Source organism: Mesoplodon densirostris, chromosome 3, assembly GCF_025265405.1.
Source record: "Mesoplodon densirostris isolate mMesDen1 chromosome 3, mMesDen1 primary haplotype, whole genome shotgun sequence".
In the NCBI taxonomy this organism is placed as follows: domain Eukaryota; kingdom Metazoa; phylum Chordata; class Mammalia; order Artiodactyla; family Ziphiidae; genus Mesoplodon; species Mesoplodon densirostris.
Window position 1 is genome coordinate 114,615,695 of NC_082663.1, and position 19,632 is coordinate 114,635,326.

Below are 19,632 nucleotides of genomic sequence, written 5' to 3' on the forward strand. Positions count from 1 at the left end.
CAAGCTATATTAAACTTAATCCTTTCAGTTTTAACATTATATATCGTTAACTCACATAGTTCCTGAAGAATTCATGTACAACCCTTTGACCAGAGTCTATGGAGAACCTCACAGAAGACCTGAAGTTCAAAATGCTACTATTGAGTTTATGGCTCCTTCAGAATACATGGTAAACTTTCATTTTTTATATAGCACAAATATTTCATTATACCTGGTTTTAAATAAAATATAAAGTCCTTTAACCAAAATTTTATATTTTTAATTTATAAAAGTTATCCTTGTTCATTATAAAAGTAGTTAATTTGTATATAAGGGTAAGTTTGAAAAGTGAAAGTGTATGTAAAGTTCCACTTATGTTTCTTGGGCATCCATCCAGAAATTTGCAATATAGTATTGGGATCATACTTACTTTTAGGTCACTTCCAGTTTTTTCTGTTACAAATAATGATGTGATGCACATCCTCTTTGCAACTACTTTTATACACTTGTGTGAATATCTGAGGGCTTGCGTTTGAAAAGATAATAATTATGCCTAATGTTTAACTAGCACTATGCATTTTATAAAGCACTTATCTACTTTTGATCATCACAAATAACTCTTAAGCTGTTAATCCTGTTTTATGGATGTGAAACAAATTTAGTTAGGTGACTTTCCAGATCTTCTTTAGCAGGTGCTAGAGGTCTCATAAAAATTTAGGACTTTGATTTGATTTCTCTTTCCCCATGCAATAATTGCCTCTAAGGAAAGGGAATATGAAGATAAAATTTAATACCAACTTTGAATATTTTATTTTAGTATATTTTTGTGGGATAGTCTCTATCTGGTCATTTGGGGCCATTTTAGTATAGATATTACGAAGATTCAGTCTCTTTTCATCACATAGAAATTTCAGTGGAGAAAACATTTTTGTGACACTTAAATGGCTGGTGATCGCTTTCTGTAGTGTAGCTGTCCCTCTGCTGAATTAAAACCAAAAAATCAGAAGCATTTGTTCTTTTGAATTGGCCTTCCTGGGTTTCTTTAACTCCCAGGTTTTGTAAAAATGGCTTCCTTTAAATTTGGAAATTTGCCTATAGCAAGAGGTTTTCTTCCTTCCTGACTTACCTCTTGGGCAACAGATTCTATGGATTTTACAAGTGATATGTGCAAAAAAATATAAAAGTTAGTATACTACACGTGGAGTTCTGATTGTGGTTATTTGGTGCTTTTTATTTTATTTTATTATTATTTTTATTGAAAACTTAAAATACTTTTTATTTTGAGATAATTTTAGACTTATAGAAGGGTGGCAAAAATAGCACAAAGAGTTCACCCAGCTACCCCTAATGTAAACATTTTATGTAGCTCTAGGACAATCATCAAGCTTAAATTAACACTAGCACAACACTATGAGCGAAACTACGGACTTTACTTGGATTTCACTAGTTTTTCCACTTAACATCCTTTCTCTGTCCCAGGATTCAATCCACATTGCATTTAGCTTCTGTTCCTTTAGTCTCCTCCCATCTGTGGCAGTTCCTTAGCTTTTCCTTGTCTTCATGACCTTGAGCTTTTTTTAAAAAATTAATTTTTATTGGAATATAGTTGCTTTACAATGTTGTGTTAGTTTCTGCTGTACTAACAAAGTGTTAGTTATACGTATACGTATATCCCAATATAAACATATTACGGCCACAGGCATTAGTTTCTGCAAAAATTCCCCTGTCAATAATGTGTTAATAGCAAAGTGAATCAGTTATACGTATACATATATCCCCTCCTTTTTAGATTTCCTTCCCATTTAGGTCACCACAGATCACTGAATAGGGTTCCCTGTGCTAAACAGTAGGTGCTCATTAGTTATCTATTCTATGCACGGTAGTGTATATATGTCAATCCCAATCTCCCAATTTGTACCTGCCTCCCCACCCACCCCCGGCTTTTTATTGAATTGAAAACAAATCTTTGAACTTGGAAGTTTAAAATATACTTGTACATTTTTCTGGAACTTGGCTGAAATGTGTTGGTTAAATAACCAGCTCAGGCTAACTTGATTTGTCATTTTCAGAGCTGTACATTTTTCTAAATTGTGAAATATAATGTACATATGGAAAAGCCTATAAAACATAAATATATAGGTTACCAAATAATCATAGCACCACTGTTGCACCACACAGGTCAAGAAATTGAACATTGCCGATACTCATAAATGCCTTTCTGATAACATTTCTTCCTCTTCCTGTCCTAGAAAAAATACTCTTCTGACTTATGATAATTATATCCTCATTGTCCTTTTTCTAAGTATGCATCTGAAAAAAACTTCTTTCTGTATTATTTTCTTACTATATTTATTGTGGTCTCCACTTAATCTGTAAATAATGCTTATTTTATTCTTTTGCTATACACAGACACAACAAATAGTAAGTTTAAATTTAATTCTGTTAATTGTATTTAATGAGATCCTTTTTCTCCTTCAGTTACGACCACCTCAACCTCCAGTGTACCTTTTTGTATTTGATGTGTCTCACAATGCAGTTGAAACTGGATACTTGAATTCAGTTTGCCAGAGTTTGTTAGACAATCTGGATTTGTAAGTATCTTAATTCAGGTTAAATTATAAACTAACGGTGTTTGTAAAATGATTAAGTGGTTTCAAACTATATTTTAAAAGTTATGTAATTATGTTCTAAAAGTCCACTTAAATCAGTAGATAACTTTAGGCCTCACTTTCTCTGAGAAACATTAACTTATTTTAACTTTTTATTATGGAAAAATTTCAAATATGTAGTAAATAGAAAGAATGTAATGAAGTTCCAGGTACCCATCCTTCAACTTCAATATTTTTAGCATTCAGCTGTTCTTGCCTCATCTAACCCTGCCCTTCCCTCTTTTTTCCCTAGAGTGTTTTAATACAAATCTCAGTCAGTATATCATTTACCTAGAAATACTTGGAATTATTTTGAACCCTAACTAAAATATGAGAATCACATCAAACAAAATTAACAATAATTCCATAATGTGATATAATACCCAGTTCAATTTTTGTTCCTGGTTGTCTCCAGAATGTCTTTTTACTGTGGGTTTGTTGAAATAAGAATCTAAACAGTATCTACACATTGCATTTGCTGGTCATATCTCTTAAGCCTCTTAAAATAATTGTACTTTAAGTGGTTCTTAGATACTTAGTGTAACACGTAAAAGGTAGTGCGACCTTTCAGTGTAATGAAATACTGTTGTGCTCTTGTGTGTAAGGAAGAATGTGTAGGACCAGATCTCATCAAAAGTGGACTAACTCCCTCACCTTGGCGCAAGGCATTCTTGTTCTTATCAGCATTTGTATTTTTAATGTTGTAGGTTACATATGGGGATTGTCCATGAGAGAGTTCACTGACTCACCCAAGCATGAACAACAAAAATGAAAACTAGTTTGTCTTTCCCCTTATGAAACTATGGTCTACATATTTAAGTTCTTCAAAAACAGATCTTTTTGTTGATCTTCTTAAATGAATGCATTAAACAATATAAAAAGAGGTTTGGGCAATTGTTTTTTAAAGATGTGCAGTTCATAAATTTATATTACATTTTAGAGTTAGTGTTTGGTAATTTTTTGAAGCATTTTTTATAAATTAAAATCATCTACAAACTTCTGTATATACTTTCCAGTATTTTTTATATATCATTTCCTAAGTGATTGATATAACTTTATATAGGTATAATGAGTTTTGGATTGCTGTATTATTGCTGGGTTTTGTTGATTGTGTGACTTATATATAGTGTTTTCTTTTAGTGTATGTTTTCATACACTAAACATTGCACGGGTTAAAAACATTTATGTTGGGGCAGTTTTCATAACACAGAAGTAGATATTTGTATTTAACTCTTTGCAGATATTTTAGGTATATATGTATATGAGAAAACTATAAAATACTCTTCTGAATTTGTTTTTAGGCTTCCTGGCAACACTAGGACAAAAATTGGCTTCATAACATTTGATAGTACAATCCACTTCTACAGCCTTCAAGAAGGTCTATCTCAACCTCAGATGCTAATAGTTTCAGATATTGAAGGTATATGTTATATACTTAAAATTATTGAACTGCCTGAGGAGTTTTTAGTTTTAGAAATATTTCATGACTGTTCAACAAACTAGCAGCATATGGTATGATTCTACTATACTGAGGAAAACCTTGAGTATAAAATCATAAGATTTTTGGAATTATAAGAGTCCCTCAGGGGGCTTCCCTGGTGGCTCAGTGGTTGAGAGTCCGCCTGCCGATGCAGGGGACACGGGTTCGTGCCCCGGTCTGGGAAGATCCCACATGCAGCGGAGTGGCTGGGCCCGTGAGCCACGGCCGTGGAGCCTCCGTGTCCGGAGCCTGTGCTCCGCAACGGGAGAGGCCGCAGCAGTGAGAGGCCTGCGTACCACAAAAAAAAGAAAAAAAAAAGAGTCCCTCAGGGCTTCCCTGGTGGCACAGTGGTTGAGAGTCCGCCTGGATCAAAGACCTAAACTTAAGAACTAAAACTGTAAAACTCTTAGAAGGAAACATAGGGGAAAATCTTAATATGGCAGTGATTTCTTGGATATGACACTAAAAGCAGAAGCAACAAAAGAAAAAAATAAATAAATTGGATGTTATCACTGTTAAAATACTTTTGTACATGAAAGAAAACTGTCAAGAGAGTAAAAAGTCACAGAATGGGAGAAAATATATGCATATGCAAATCACACATATGATGAAGGATTAATATAAAGAGCTTTTCAACTCAGCAACAACAACAAGAAAACACAATTCAAAAATGGACGAAGGGGGCTTCTCTGGTGGCGCGGTGGTTGAGAGTCCGCCTGCTGATGCAGGGGACACGGGTTCGTGCCCCGGTCCGGGAAGATCCCACATGCCGCGTAGCGGCTGGGTCCATGAGCCATGGCCGCTGAGCCTGCGCGTCCGGAGCCTGTGCTCCGTAACGGGAGAGGCCACAACAGTGAGAGGCCCACGTACTGCAAAAAAAAAAAAAAAAAAGGACGAAGGACTGGAATAGACAATTCTCCAAAGATATACAGATGGCCAATAAACACATGAAAAAATGCTCAACATCATTAGTCAGTAAATAAATGCAAATCAAAATCACAATGAGATACCACTTCACATCCATTAGAATGGTTATTATTTTTTTTTAAATGGAAAATAACAAGGGCTGGCAAGGATGTGGAAACATTGGAACTGTCGTATATTGCTGGTGGGAATGTAGAATGGTGCAGTATTATGGAAGACAATTTGGCAGTTCCTCAAAAAGTTAGACACAGAATTACCATTATGATCTACCAATTCTGCTTCCCAGTATATACCTAAAAGAATTGAAAGCAGAAACTCAAACAAATACTCATACACCAATGTTCATAGCAACATTATTCATAGTAGCCAGAAGTTGGAAACAACCTAAGTATCCATCAAGAGATGATTGGTTAAATAATGTGGTATATACATATAATGGAATATTTTTCATCCCTAAGAATGAAATTCTGATGCATGCTACAACATGAATGAACCTTGAAAACATTATATCAATACTAAGTGAAATAAACCAGATGCAAAAGGACAAAGATTATATGATTCTGCTTATATGAGGTACCGGGAATGGGTGAATTCGTAGAGATATAGGTTAGAAAGTAGATTATAGATTACCAGGAGCTTGTGGGAAGGGAGAAATTATTTAATGGGTACTGTTTAGGATGGTGAAAAGGTTCTGAAAATACATAATGATGATGGTTACACAACATTGTGAATGTACTTAATGCTACTGAATTGTACACTTAAAAATGATTAAGGTGATACATTTTGTATATTATGTATATTTTACCACAGTTTAAAAAATTAACTCCAAATGGATCATAGATCTGAGTATGAGACTAAAACTATAAAACTGTTAAAAGAAAACATAGAAGTAAGTCTTTGTGACCTTGAATTAGGCAGTGATTTCTTAGATATAACACCAAAAGCACAAACACCAAAAGAAAAAACAGATAAGTTGGGCTTCCTAACAATTAAAAACTTTTGGATAAACAGCAAGGTCCTGCAGTAGAGCACAGGGAACTATATTCAATATCCTGTGATAAACCATAATGGAAAATAATATGTATATGTTAAACTGAATCACTTTGCTGTACAGCAGAAATTAGCACAACATTGTAAATCAACTATACTTCAATAAACTAAAAAAAATAAAAATTTTTAAAAATTAAAAAAGATTAAAACCTTTTGTGTTTCAAAGGATGCCATCATGAAAGTGAAGAATGAGAGAATGAGAGAAAATATTTGCAAGCTATGTATCTGATCAAAATATATATCTAGATTATGTAAAAAACTTCTACAACTTATTAAAAAGACAACCTAATTAAAAAGTGGGCAAAGGATTTGAATAGACATGTCTCTATTCAATACACCTTATTCAGTATTCTGTATATGCAGTTGGCTCATAATCCCTTGAAAAGATGCTCCATATTATGAGTTATCAGGGAAATGCAAATGAAAACCACAGTGAAATGCCACATCACACCAGTTAAAAAAAATTCTCAAAACCAAAATTTTTTGTTGCTCTGAGCATATCTGAATAGCTGGGAAAGTTCCATGAGTATTGGTTTTGGGGTTACAAATAAATTTTAATAAGTAGGCAAGTTTGCAACTATAAAATCTGTGAATTAGGAGACTTGACTGTACAACTTTAAAATGAAGTAGTTGAATAGAGCCCCCTTCTGTCTTGGTTGTTCCAGGTCTCACAACAGAACAGCCATGTCAGTCATTCATTTCCCTTATCTATTTACCCAACTACTTATTTGGCATAAAATAAAATCACTGAACAGGTGATTCTGATGATGGGCCAAGTTGTGAATTTACTGATATGGTCCAGCCTCTCAATTGTATACATGAGCTGATAAATGGAATATCCCTTGCTGGATGTCACATAGCAAAAAAATTTTTAAAGGACAGTAACAAGTATTTGCAAGGATGTGGAGAAATCGGAACCCTTATTCACTAGTAGTAGGAATGGAAAATGGTGCCGCCATCAGGGAAATCATTTTGTCAGTTCCTCTGGAAGTTAAACATAGAGTTACCATATAACCAGCAATTTTACTTAATAGGTATATGCTCAAGAAAATTAAAAACATGTCTATACTGTAAAGCAACTACACTTCAATTTTTAAAAATTGCTAATTATGAATTATTAAAAAACAATACAGAACATGTCCACACAAAAATGTGTACATGAATGTTGGTAGCAACTCAGCCAAGAAGTGGAAACAACCCAACATAAACAAAATGTAGAATATCCATACAATGAAATGTTTTGTTACTCAGCAATAAAAAAGAATAAAGTACTGATAAATGCTACAACATGGATGAACCTTGAACACATGAAGCTAATTGTAAGAAGCCAGTCACAAAGGACCTCATAGTGTGACTCCATTAATATGAAATGTTGAGAATAGGCCAATCCAGAGACAAAGTGGCTGCCTAGAGCTGTGGGAGTTGACGGGGAATTGAGGAATGACTGGTAATTGGTGTGGGGTTCCCTTTGGGGATGATGAAAAGGATCTAGAATTAGATAGTGGGGTTAGTTGTACAACTATGCATATATTAAAAAATCACTGAATTGTATCTTCTGCAAGGGTAAATTTTATGGTATGTGAATTATATCTTAAAACTTTTATTAAAATCTGTTTAATTTTAAAGAAAAAGGAAGAAATCTAAACAATAGTACATTTTTTATATGATAAAGTAAATATTTAATGTTTCAAATTATTTGTTGGTGTTATTTTTCATGAACATTATGATGAGCCTTATTTTTATAATTTTTTTTTTTTTTTTTGCGGTATGCGGGCCTCTCACTGCTGTGGCCTCCCCCGCCGCGGAGCACAGGCTCCGGACGCGCAGGCCCAGCGGCCATGGCTCACGGGCCCAGCCGCTCCGCGGCATATGGGATCCCCCCAGACCGGGGCACGAACCCGTATCCCCTGCATCGGCAGGCGGACCCTCAACCACTTGCGCCACCAGGGAGGCCCTATAATTTTTTAATAAAAAATAAACAGTACAAAAATGTAGAAAGTGAGACCCCTCATAATCCTGCATCACCACCCACATTTCCTTCCCAGTTTGCTTCCTTCTAAGAAAGGATATTTAATTCCTAAGAAAGAATAAATTTGAATCCTGAGAAGCTCTTCTGATGTGGCCATTTAGCATACCTCCTGATCCACTTGACTTCGTAGTCCCATGAGTATAATGGGGGCCTTCTTTATGAGAAAGTATGTGCTTTATGAATGACAGAGCTGTTGGTGGGCTGTATTACTTCCATGTCAAGACACAGAATTCTTGTGTGTCATCTTAGTCAACTTTTTTTTTAATGCCAAGAGTGTTTCTTTGGCTGGCTTCTGGGGCTAAGCAAGAATTCTAAAGCAGGATTCTAAATTGTCTTTAACCTAAGAAGCAGAGTACTTGTACAAACCCTTACTGAGTGCTTGTGGGTCAGTATTTTCTATTTGGGAGGCTATTTACCTTTTACATGGTAATAGATAAGCTGCAGTAAAAGCCTAAATCAGTGCTCTTTTGGTGACTCTGAACGTACATAGACATTGCTGTGCAAATGGAGGAGGTGGCTCTTCTCTAAGTATGGGGGTGGTTAATTATATCACTGTTATGTATTTGGAACATCTTTAACAATTAAGTTTTGTTTAAGAGAAATATTTATTTGTTCTTTCAGATGTTTTTATACCTATGCCAGAGAACTTATTAGTAAATTTAAATGAAAGTAAAGAGGTAAGGGACACTTTCCTATCTGACATGTTTAATTGATTGAAATGTTGAAGGAATATATTTTTTAAATGAACTTTAAGTAGAATTTTGCTTCTCTCTGTGACATTTCTAAGATGTATAGCATTTTATATTTGCAGTTAGTTAAAATTCATCAGATGAACAGCTTTTGATTTTGCCCTTGAACTGATTGCTTTTAAGTTTAATGTATCCATTTGTAGTAGGGTAGAAGATAAGCCTGTTCCATAAATGAGAGAAACCTGAAGGAAACCTGCCTTGCCAGCCATTTGGGAAATTGGGAGGGTTGCTGAGATAAGCTTCTGGTCACTACATAGAAGCACTTTAGGCTGCTTTCAGTGCCCTTTGCTTTTCTGATTCACAGAGTGTCATTGGGGTCAGTTCAGAAGAAACTCTTATTACCTGCCTGGAAATTGCCATGACATAATACAGTGAGAGGTGAACAGAATGTGTCTGAAGGGGGGATGTTGTCTACCCTGTACATGCATATATGCCGTAGGGGTAACATTTTAACTAGCAAGTCTATGGTCTCAGCTGTTGGCAATGGTGACTTCGCCATAGTGTGAAGTATTTTTTTCCCATTAACTCTCTTTATTTGTACAACCTAACCTGAATAGGTAGTTGTTTTTTGTTTTGTTTTTCTTTTGTAGTAATATTACTAGTTGGCAAATTTACTGGCTATCTTAGATTTTGCAGTAGGGAAGAGTTAAACGCACTTTGGAACTGAAAAGAATAAAGTGTATAGAGGTGATTGAGAAGGCCATATTTCATGGCATTTAAATATGTAAAATCTCTAAACTGTGATGGTTCTTTTGGATACATTTGGACTTATAGTCTTGCTGGACTACTGCATGTGCAAGAACTGTAAGGCCCCAATTTTGATTTGTCTTGCTTGCCAATTTATAATGTTGACTTAAAATGGCTATCTTGTCATTTGACCAACTTCATTGTTTACTGTACTGTCTGTAGATTCTCTGACCATCATCATGACTCAATGTCTTGTCTATTGTATGAGTCAGTGACTTAATGTGAAAAAAATTTTTTTTATTGTAACACTCTTGAGTTTTCTTGCTTTATTTCACAAGCTCGTCCAAGATTTACTGAAAACTTTGCCACAAATGTTCACCAAGACCCTGGAGACCCAGAGTGCCTTGGGTCCAGCCCTTCAGGCTGCCTTTAAGCTGATGTCCCCAACTGGTGGTCGAATGTCTGTTTTTCAAACACAGCTCCCAACTCTTGGAGTGGGAGCCCTGAAACCACGAGAGGAACCCAACCAAAGGTCATCTGCTAAGGTTAGAAAGTCATCAAGTGCATGATAAGATTGATGCTGGTGCTTTGTCCCTTTGAGTACAGAGCTTATTTCAAATTTATTTTTCAGTTGTGAAAAGGAGGGAATATAAGGAAATGGATAAAGCATTTCTCCTCTTTTATGTAGACATTTCTTTTTATTACATTATTTTCTATCTGATTCACCCTTACCTTATGTATAGATCTTTAGCAGGCCATAGCAGTGCCACCTGCCTTTGATGAGAAAGTCAGGCAGACTAAGAGAATATGCTTGCCAGGGACAAAGTAGAACCTGGATGATGAATAAAAAGTAGTCATGGTTTGGTATATTGACTGCCATGGATTGCTTCTGAGCACCTTGTGTGTGTAAACTTAGTTTGAGATGTGTATTTCTCAAAAGATTATGATAGTGTGGCCATATACTGTAATGATTAAGGTGTCAGTCTTGGAATAAGTCTGCCTAAATCTCACTGCTTTTTAGATGTGTGAGCTTGAATAGTTACATAATTTCTTTGCCCCTCTTTTTCCTTATATTTATAAAATGAAAATATGGATAGTACCCATCTCTTATGATAGATGAAAAGTATTACATATGAATTTAGAAGCTTCCAGCATAATAAACATTTAATAGATTATCAAAATTCATATAATAGGTGTATTTCTTTTTAAAAGTAAAACAAAATAGTAAATTCTTAAGCAGGACATGTTTCATACTGAAAAAAGAGGAAATATCACAAAACAAAAGGATTTTGTAGATTGCCCAAGGATAATTGTTAACCCTTGGTATATATGGATAGCTGAATAAATTTTATGACAATTTAATGATATAAAATTTTTTCTCTTTGTAATTATGAATAGGAGATTCACTTGACACCATCAACTGACTTCTATAAGAAATTAGCCTTGGACTGTTCTGGTCAGCAGGTAGCTGTTGACTTATTCCTTCTCAGTGGACAGTATTCTGATTTGGCTTCTCTGGGTAAGTTCTTCCTAGTGATTATTTTTCTCATGTGAATGTCAAAATGGTATTTTTATGATGATGTGTTAAAGAGAGGACAAAGTGAAAGAATTCTTATTCCCTTGGGAAGTTAGTTTAGTTTATAATAAACCTTATAGTCTTACTCTGAATATTTATAATAGAGAAATTTCTCTATTACTATTTAAAGGGATGAAATAATTCTTTTTTGCCAATATCTTAGGAGGCTAAGGAAAGATTGATTCAAATGCTTGTAGTTACTCTGGTGTAGTAATAGTAGTTAATGGCAGAATTTAAAAGGAGTATGTGTTCTCTTCCAGGTTGTATTTCTCGGTATTCAGCAGGTAGTGTCTATTATTATCCCTCTTACCACCATCAGCACAACCCAGTGCAAGTGCAGAAATTACAGAAGGAACTACAGAGATACCTCACTCGGAAGATTGGCTTTGAGGCAGTCATGAGGATTCGGTGTACCAAAGGTGGGGGCACTTTTTTTTTTTACACTTACAAAGGCGTAAATGTTGCTTTTGATATGAATAACTACATACATATTTTCACCTATTCTTTTCTCATAAGATTTGTTCTTCTAAAAAAAAAAAAGATTTGTTCTTCTAAGGTATTGTACTTTGATGGACTATGCAATTAAGAATAGAGAAGACACATTGAAAAACTAAGGACTATTTTTTTTAATAGGAATTGCTATTTTTTAAAATTTATTATTTTATTTATTTATTTATTTATTTTGGTTGTGTTGGGTCTTCGTTGCTGCAAACGGGCTTTCTCTAGTTGCAGCAAGCGGGCTTCTCATTGCGGTGGCTTCTCTTGTTGCAGAGTGCGGGCTCTAGGTGTGCGGGCTTCAGTTGTGGCTTACAGGCTCTAGAGCGCAGGCTCAGTAGTTGTGGCACATGGGCTTAGTTGCTCCATGGCATGTGGGGTCTTCCCGGACCAGGGCTCGAACCCATGTCCCCTGCATTGGCTGGTGGATTCTTAACCACTGCACCACCTGGGAAGCCCTAGGGACTATTTTGAATATACTAAAAACCACTGAATTGTACACTTGAAAAGTGTGGGGTTTTTTGTATGTGAATTGTATCTCAGTGAAAAAAATATCTCCAAAGAAAATAAAACATATTACTGATGGATTTTTATTCCACTTATTGAACAGTAGTAGTGGAAGATCTTTTTTTTTACAACTATTTTTTCTTTTTTTAAAAAAATTAATTTATTTACTTTTGGCTGTGTTGGGTCTTCATTACTGTGCGAGGGCTTTCTCTAGTTGCGGCGAGCAGGGGCCACTCTTCATCGCGGTGCACGGACCTCTCACTGTCGCGGCCTCTCTTGTTGCAGAGCACAAGCTCCAGATGCACAGACTCAGTAGTTGTGGCTCATGGGCCTAGTTGTTCTGCGGCATGTGGGATCTTCCCAGACCAGGGCTTGAACCCATGTCCCCTGAACTGGCAGGCAGATTCTCAACCACTGCGCCACCAGGGAAGCCCACAACTATTTTTTTAAATTGTGATAAAACAGACATGACATAAAATTTACCATTTTACAGGACTTCCCTGGTGGTCCAGTGGTTAAGACTCCATGCTTCCGACGCAGGGGGCTCAGGTTCAATCCCTGGTCGGGGAACTAAGATCCCACATGCACAGTGCAGCCAAAAAATTAAAAATTAAAATAAATTTGACCATTTTACCATTTTTAAGTATTTTGAGTGGCATTAAGTACATTCTCATTGTTGTGCAGCCATCACCACCATCCTCTCCAGAAGTAGGGCATCTTTTAGTTTGTGTTCTTCTCATTCTGCACCTGCTACTAATACCTTTCCACACTGTTGCTTTGGAAATAGTCTCACAGTTTCAGAATGCGTATGTTCAATATGTTTTTCAGGATAAATGTTTTGTGGTTGCTAAATGTGACAACTATTTTCTTATGAAAGTGGGAAATTATAATTCTTGATATTTCATTTCTCTACATTATCAACCTGTTTCTACTCTTTTATTCAGATTTTAAAATATTACTGCTCTGTAAAAGGGTATGAAGCAGTAATTTTTTACAGTGGAAAGATTATGTGAAATATGTAGCAAAAAATAGGCATCAAAAGATAAGGATCCACAAACCTGTCCACTAGATAGATGTTAAAATCTGTTGATCAAATGACGTGTCAAATGATGTATCAGATAAACACTTAAGAGGTTGCCACATCTCCAAACAGCACACAGATATTGGTGTCACCCATAACCGATCAGTTTCCACAATAGCATTCTGTTTCCTTTTTTAATAGAAGCTTTATTGAGATAAAATTTACATACCATACAATTAACCCATTTGAAATGTACAATTCAGTGGTTTTAAATATATTCACCATGATATTACCACGATCAATTTTAGAACACTTTCATCATTCCCAAAAGCTACCCTGTACTGATGAGGAGTCACTTTTCATTCCCACACCTAGTCGACTGCCAGTCTACTTTCTGTCTCTGGACTCACCTGTTCTGGATATTTCGTATTAATGGAGTCATACAATATGAGGTCCTCTGTAACTGGCTTCATACACTTTAATGTTTTCAAGATTCATCCATGTTGTAGCATATATCAGTATTTCATTACCCCCCCCCCTTAAAAATATTTCATTTGTTTTTATTTCTCATAGTATTCCATTGTATAGATACCTCATTTTGTTTATCCTTTCATCAGTTGATGAATATTCGGGTTGTTTCCACTTTTTGGATATTATGAATAGTATTGCTATGAACTTTTTTTTTTTTTTAATTTTGGCCACGCTGTGTAGCACGTGGGATCTTAGTTCCCCAAGCAGGGGTCGAACCCACGCCCCCTGCTGTGGAAGCATGGAGCCCTAACCACTGGACTGCCAGGGATGTCCCTTGCTATGAACTTTTTTTTTTTGTTTTTTTTGCGGTACGCGGGCCTCTCACTGCTGTGGCCTCTCCCATTGTGGAGCAAGGCTCCGGACGCGCAGGCTCAGTGGCCATGGCCCACGGGCCCAGCCGCTCCTCAGCATGAGGGATCCTCCCGGACTGGGGCACGAACCCACGTCCCCTGCATCGGCAGGCGGACTCACAACCACTGTGCCACCAGGGAAGCACCTGAATTTTATTCTTTTAATCTATGTCTATCTTATGCCAGTACCAAACTTTCTTGACTGTTGTGACTTTGTAGTAAGTTTGAAATTAGGAAGTATGAGTTCTCCCAACTTTTCTTTTCCTTACCAAGATTGTTGTGATATTCTGGGTCCCTTGCATTTCCGTATGAATTTTAGTTTCATCTTGTCAATTTCTCCAAAGAAGCCAGCTGGTATTGGATAGGAATTGTATTATAATAGGTAAATTTGGGGAATATTGGCATCTTAACAATAATAAGTCTTCCCATCCAAAAACATGGTATATGTTTCTTTAATTTTTTCAAGAAATTTTGCAGTTTTCTGAATGTAAGTTTTGCATTTCTTTTGTTAAATTTATTCCTAAATATTTTTTCCATTATATTTTAAATATAATTATTTTTAAAATTTGTTTCTCCTATAAATATAATTAATTCTTTGTATACTGATCTTGTATCCAGCAACCTTGTTGAACTTGCTTGTTAATTCTAATAGTTTTTTAGTATTTATGTTTTAAAGGGCCCATTTCTTGTATCCCATTCATTCAAGATAGATGGACCTCAGAAATGATTATTTCTGCAGATATTGGCTCTAAATTAAGGGGAATGTACATCCTCAAAGTGCTTTTAAGACTTTTTCTATTTGGCAGGACAGAAGCTATTTTATATGTACCTAACTTTGCATAAAGAACTTCGACATAGAAACCAACCTATGCCCTCTTTCTAGAGTGCTTAATTTACTAAATCTTTGTGGTTAATTTGCTTAGGTTTCTCTCTCTTTTAATGATAAATTACATTAAATTCATATTACATGAAATAATATGCTCTTGGTAAAGCTACAAAAAAAAGGTACAGTACAAAAAGATATAAAATGAGAAATTAAACTTAAGCCAGGATAGTCTACCTCAGAGTTTCTCATATGCCCTTGAAAAAGTTTTCCCGTGCATATATAAGCATGGGAATATATTTTCGCCTTCAAATAAAAGCAGTGAGAGGGCTTCCCTGGTGGCGCAGTGGTTGAGAGTCCGCCTGCCGATGCAGGGGACCACGGGTTCATGCCCCTGTCCGGGAGGATCCCACATGCTGCGGAGCGGCTGGGCCCGTGAGCCATGGCCCCTGAGCCTGCGCGTCCGGAGCCTGTGCTCCGCAATGGGAGAGGCCACAACAGTGAGAGGCCCACACACTGCAAAAAAAAAAAAAAAAAAAAGGCAGCGAGGATCACATCTGGCTTCTTTTTCTGTATATACTTTGTTTTCGTATGTACAGAACTACATCCTCCTTTTTTTCCTGATTACTGTTGTAAAGTTGGTTTTTATTTCACAAGCAAAGTATATACCTGTTATTTGTAAAAAATGAAAACATTATTGATAAAGCTAAAGTCCTCTTGTATAAGCTTGTGTGTGTGTTACTTCACTTTCACTCCATCCTATGTAGTCACTATAACCACATTTTGGTAATGCTAAGTTTTTCTATACATTTACATACATATGTACCTCTCCATGGAAAATATATAGTACAGTGTAGTAGCATAAATAACATTGTACATGTTTTCAGCAAGTCTTGAAGATCTAATAATATTAGTTTATGTAGGTCTGTCTCATGCTTTTTAACTTCTCATGCTTTTTAACTTCTACCCAGTATTCAGTAGAATGTAAAAATCACAATTTAGTTATTTTCCTACTGGTTGTCATTGAAGATATTTCTGATTTTTTTTGTTATGCTTAATTTTTTTTGCACATATAAATTTGGCACTTAATTGTATCTATAGAATAAATTCTTTTTTTTTCTTTTTGAGTTGTCAGTATGAGCAAATACCAGTTGTGAGATTTGTTAGTAGAAACACTGTTATGAGGATATTTTATGAGAATATTCTAGGATAAATTCTTAGTTATGGAATAACTGGAGTTGAAGTAAGTACCCATTTAGAATTTTGGTAGATATTGCCAAATTATTATCGAAAAAAGTTTTTTGAAAATTTGAATTCATTTAAGAAGATATCATTTATTCCTTCCCCACTCTCACTAACTACTGTGTATTCTTTAATATGGTTCTGCTTCCAGTTACAATGTGTGGGTTGTTTTTCTCCACACTACCAAGCAGTTAACTCAGTTCTGACATCGTCTATGTAGAGCTAACATCAGATCCCACAGGTTACGGGTTCAGTCTCACAAGACCGTCTCCCATCCTTCCCCCCCCACCCCACTTCAGAAGCCAGTTGCAAGTCCAGTTTGTTACCTGTGCTTCTGACCAACTGGCTATAGATTGGATGTTCCGACGAATCCCTCCTTTGGTTAAAATTATTGGCTAGAGTGGCTTATAGAACTCAGAGAAACATTTTAATTACTAGATTACTGGTTTATTTTAAAAGGATATAACTCAAGAACAGCAAAATAGAAAAGATGCATAGAGTAAGATATAGGGAAAGGGAAAGGGCATGGAGCTTCTGGAGCTTCCTTGCTCTCTTTGAGAGCTTCACTCTCCCCAAATCTCCACGTATTCACAATCCCAGAGCTCTCTAAAGGACCCCATCCTTTTGGGTTTTTATGGAGGCTTTATTACATAGTCATGACTGATAAATCACTGACATTTGGTGATTGATTCAACCTCTAGCGCCTCTCCCCTCCCTGGAGGTAGTGGTGGGGGGTTGAACTGGAAGATCTAACCCTCTTATCATATGGTTGAATCCTCTGACAACCAGCCCCCATCCTTAGGTTACCTAAGTGCTTTCCAAAATCCACTTTGTTAACATAGCAAAAGATACCTTTATGACTCTCAACACTTAGGGAATTCTAAGGGTTTTAGGAGCTCTGTGCCAGAAACTGGTGAAGACCAAGTATATATTTCTTATAAACCACAATATCACATCTAAACTTTTTAATTTACTCTGTGCTATTCTGATAAGTGATAAGGATAAAATGTAAATATATGTAGGTGTATATAAATCATTTTGATATATTTTTCTTTTCTAGGTCTTTCCATTCATACTTTCCATGGGAACTTCTTTGTTCGGTCCACAGACTTACTGTCTTTACCCAATGTAAACCCAGATGCTGGGTATGCAGTACAGATGTCAGTGGAAGAGAGTCTTACTGACACTCAGTTGGTTTCCTTTCAGTCAGCACTCTTGTATACATCCAGCAAAGGTAAGTTTTTTTGTTTGTTTTACTGTGGCAAAAACACATAACATGAAATCTATCCTCTTAACAAAATTTAAGTCTAAAATACCGTATTGTTAACTATAAGCACAATGATATAGCAAAGGTAAGATTTTTGATTTGGCCATGTAGTCTATGGCTTGTGATAAACTCCTTGAGAGTCTACTTAGTGTCTGAAATATGTTCTGGTAATACAACAGTCAATAAAACTGAATTAAAAACCTTTTTCTCATAGGCTTATTCTAGTAGGGGAGACAAACAATAAAGAGGATACATAAGTAAAATAGTAGTATGTTACATAGTAATATCAGTTAAGGAGAAACAGAAAGCAGATGAAGGGTTTAAGAAGTACTGAGGGGATGGTTTTTTAAGATAGGGCTGCCAGGAAAGGTCTCACAGAGGGTGACGTTTGAGTTAAATTTTGAAGGAGCTCAAATGGAAGATAAACACTATTTAAGGGTATAATTTGTTTAGTACTAATTAATTTATAATGTGTTTTGTCCTAAAGATGATGTGAAGGCTGGTTAAATTTATTTTTATTATTTTAAAGATTCACAGCTCTCACCCTATTCTGTTTTGTCTCCTTAAAAAAGGTTTTGGGAGTGTTTCTGTGCTATGTCTACTGACCTTAACAGCCCCACCAAAATGTATAAAAAGTGTATAATACAGATATTTCAATGAAAACCTTTAGTATGAGGAATTCCAGTTTTTGTACTATGATTGTAATACTGCATACTATAAATGTGAAAGATGGATTTCTGTCTCTAGGTATCATGTTTTATTTGACAGAAGAACATCCCAATCCTTTTTCTGCTCATTGATTTTTCTCAACATTAAAAAAGAAAACTAGGGCCTCCCTGGTGGCGCAAGTGGTTGAGAGTCCGCCTGCCGATGCAGGGGATACGGGTTCGTGCCCCGGTCTGGGAGGATCCCATATGCCGCGGAGCGGCTGGGCCCGTGAGCCATGGCCGCTGAGCCTGCGCGTCCGGAGCCTGCGCGTCCGGAGCCTGTGCTCCGCAACGGGGGAGGCCACAACAGTGAGAGGCCCGCATACCGCAAAAAAAAAAAAAAAAAAAAAAAAAGAAAACTAATATATAATTGACCTATGGTAAAATCTACCATTTTAATATATAGTTCCACAAGTTTTGACAAATGTGTGTGTGACCACCACCACAATTTAGGTATCACAATCTGTTCCATTACCCCTCAAATCTCCTTGTGTTTTTGTAGTCATTTCTCTCCCATCCCCAGCCCCTAGCAACCATTGATCTGTTTTCTGACCCTGTAGTTTTGCCTTTTGTAAGACTGTCTTGTGAATAGAGTCATACAGTAGGTAGCCTTTTGAATCTGGCTCTTTCACTTAGCATAGTGCATTTGAGATTCATCCATATTGTTTCATCCAGCAGTAGTTATTTTTTATTCCTAAGTAGTATTCCATTGTACCCAATTTGTTTATTCACTTTCCAGTTGAGGTACATTTGGGTTGTTTCCAGTTTTTGGCAGTTTCAAATATAGCCCCTATAAACATTTGCATGTGGAGTTTTGTGTGAGCATAAATTGTGATTTCACTTCGGTTAATACTTTTTCAGTGTTTTCGATGGATGGCTACGTTGTATGGTGAGCTTATGTTTAACTTTTTAGGAAGTTGCCAAACTGTTTCCTAAGTGGCTGTACCATTTTGCATTCTCACCAGCAGTGTATGAGAGTTCCAGCTGCTCTGCATCCTCACCAGCATTTGCTGTTATCAGTGTTTAGTTTTTGTTTGTTGTGTTTGGTTTGAGGTTTTTTGTTTGTTTTGTTTTTCTGTTTTGCCATTTTAATCAAGTATAGTGATACCACTTTTAGTTTTATTTCATGTTTCCCTAATAACTAACATTGGATATCTTTTTATATATTTACTATTTGAAGTTTAGTTTATTTCTAATGTTTTGTTTTTATGGAAAATGTGATTATAATATCTATCCATGTCCACAAATCTTCGTCATTTCTGAAAATTTCCCTAAGATGGATTTCTAGGATTGGAAATAAAAAGTATAGAGATCAACTGTTTAGAAAAATCTTGGTATTGTCAGATTGCTTTTCAGAAATATTTTACCAATTTGTAGTCCCATCCAGTGCCCTTTTCATTTCAGCCTCTGATTTTGTGTGCATGTATCTGTGTGTGTCTGTATCTATGTGTGTAATAGTTGTTGTTGCCAATATGATAGGCTAAACATTGTATCTTATTTCTTTTAGTTATCAATGTTTTTATCTAGACTAGAAGCACTAAACAATGTTACCCTTTTTTGTAGATAT

General features: G+C 36.0%; 1 protein-coding gene and 1 non-coding gene across 4 annotated transcripts in view; both read left to right on the forward strand.

Annotated features, from left to right (window-relative positions):
• The window catches only part of SEC24A (SEC24 homolog A, COPII coat complex component), a 69,167-nt gene that overhangs the window by 34,761 nt on the left and 14,774 nt on the right, over positions 1 to 19,632 (forward strand). For all 3 annotated transcript variants that reach the window (XM_060093370.1, XM_060093371.1, XM_060093372.1), the window contains 8 exons: positions 60 to 169; positions 2,458 to 2,570; positions 3,929 to 4,047; positions 8,732 to 8,787; positions 9,885 to 10,091; positions 10,945 to 11,065; positions 11,383 to 11,541; positions 17,152 to 17,325. In XM_060093370.1, coding sequence (XP_059949353.1) covers positions 60 to 169; positions 2,458 to 2,570; positions 3,929 to 4,047; positions 8,732 to 8,787; positions 9,885 to 10,091; positions 10,945 to 11,065; positions 11,383 to 11,541; positions 17,152 to 17,325 — 1,059 coding nt within the window. The remainder of the gene's footprint in view (positions 1 to 59; positions 170 to 2,457; positions 2,571 to 3,928; positions 4,048 to 8,731; positions 8,788 to 9,884; positions 10,092 to 10,944; positions 11,066 to 11,382; positions 11,542 to 17,151; positions 17,326 to 19,632) is intronic.
• Positions 12,622 to 12,694, forward strand: TRNAR-CCG (transfer RNA arginine (anticodon CCG)). Its single transcript has one exon. It is a non-coding gene; the product is annotated as a tRNA-Arg (tRNA).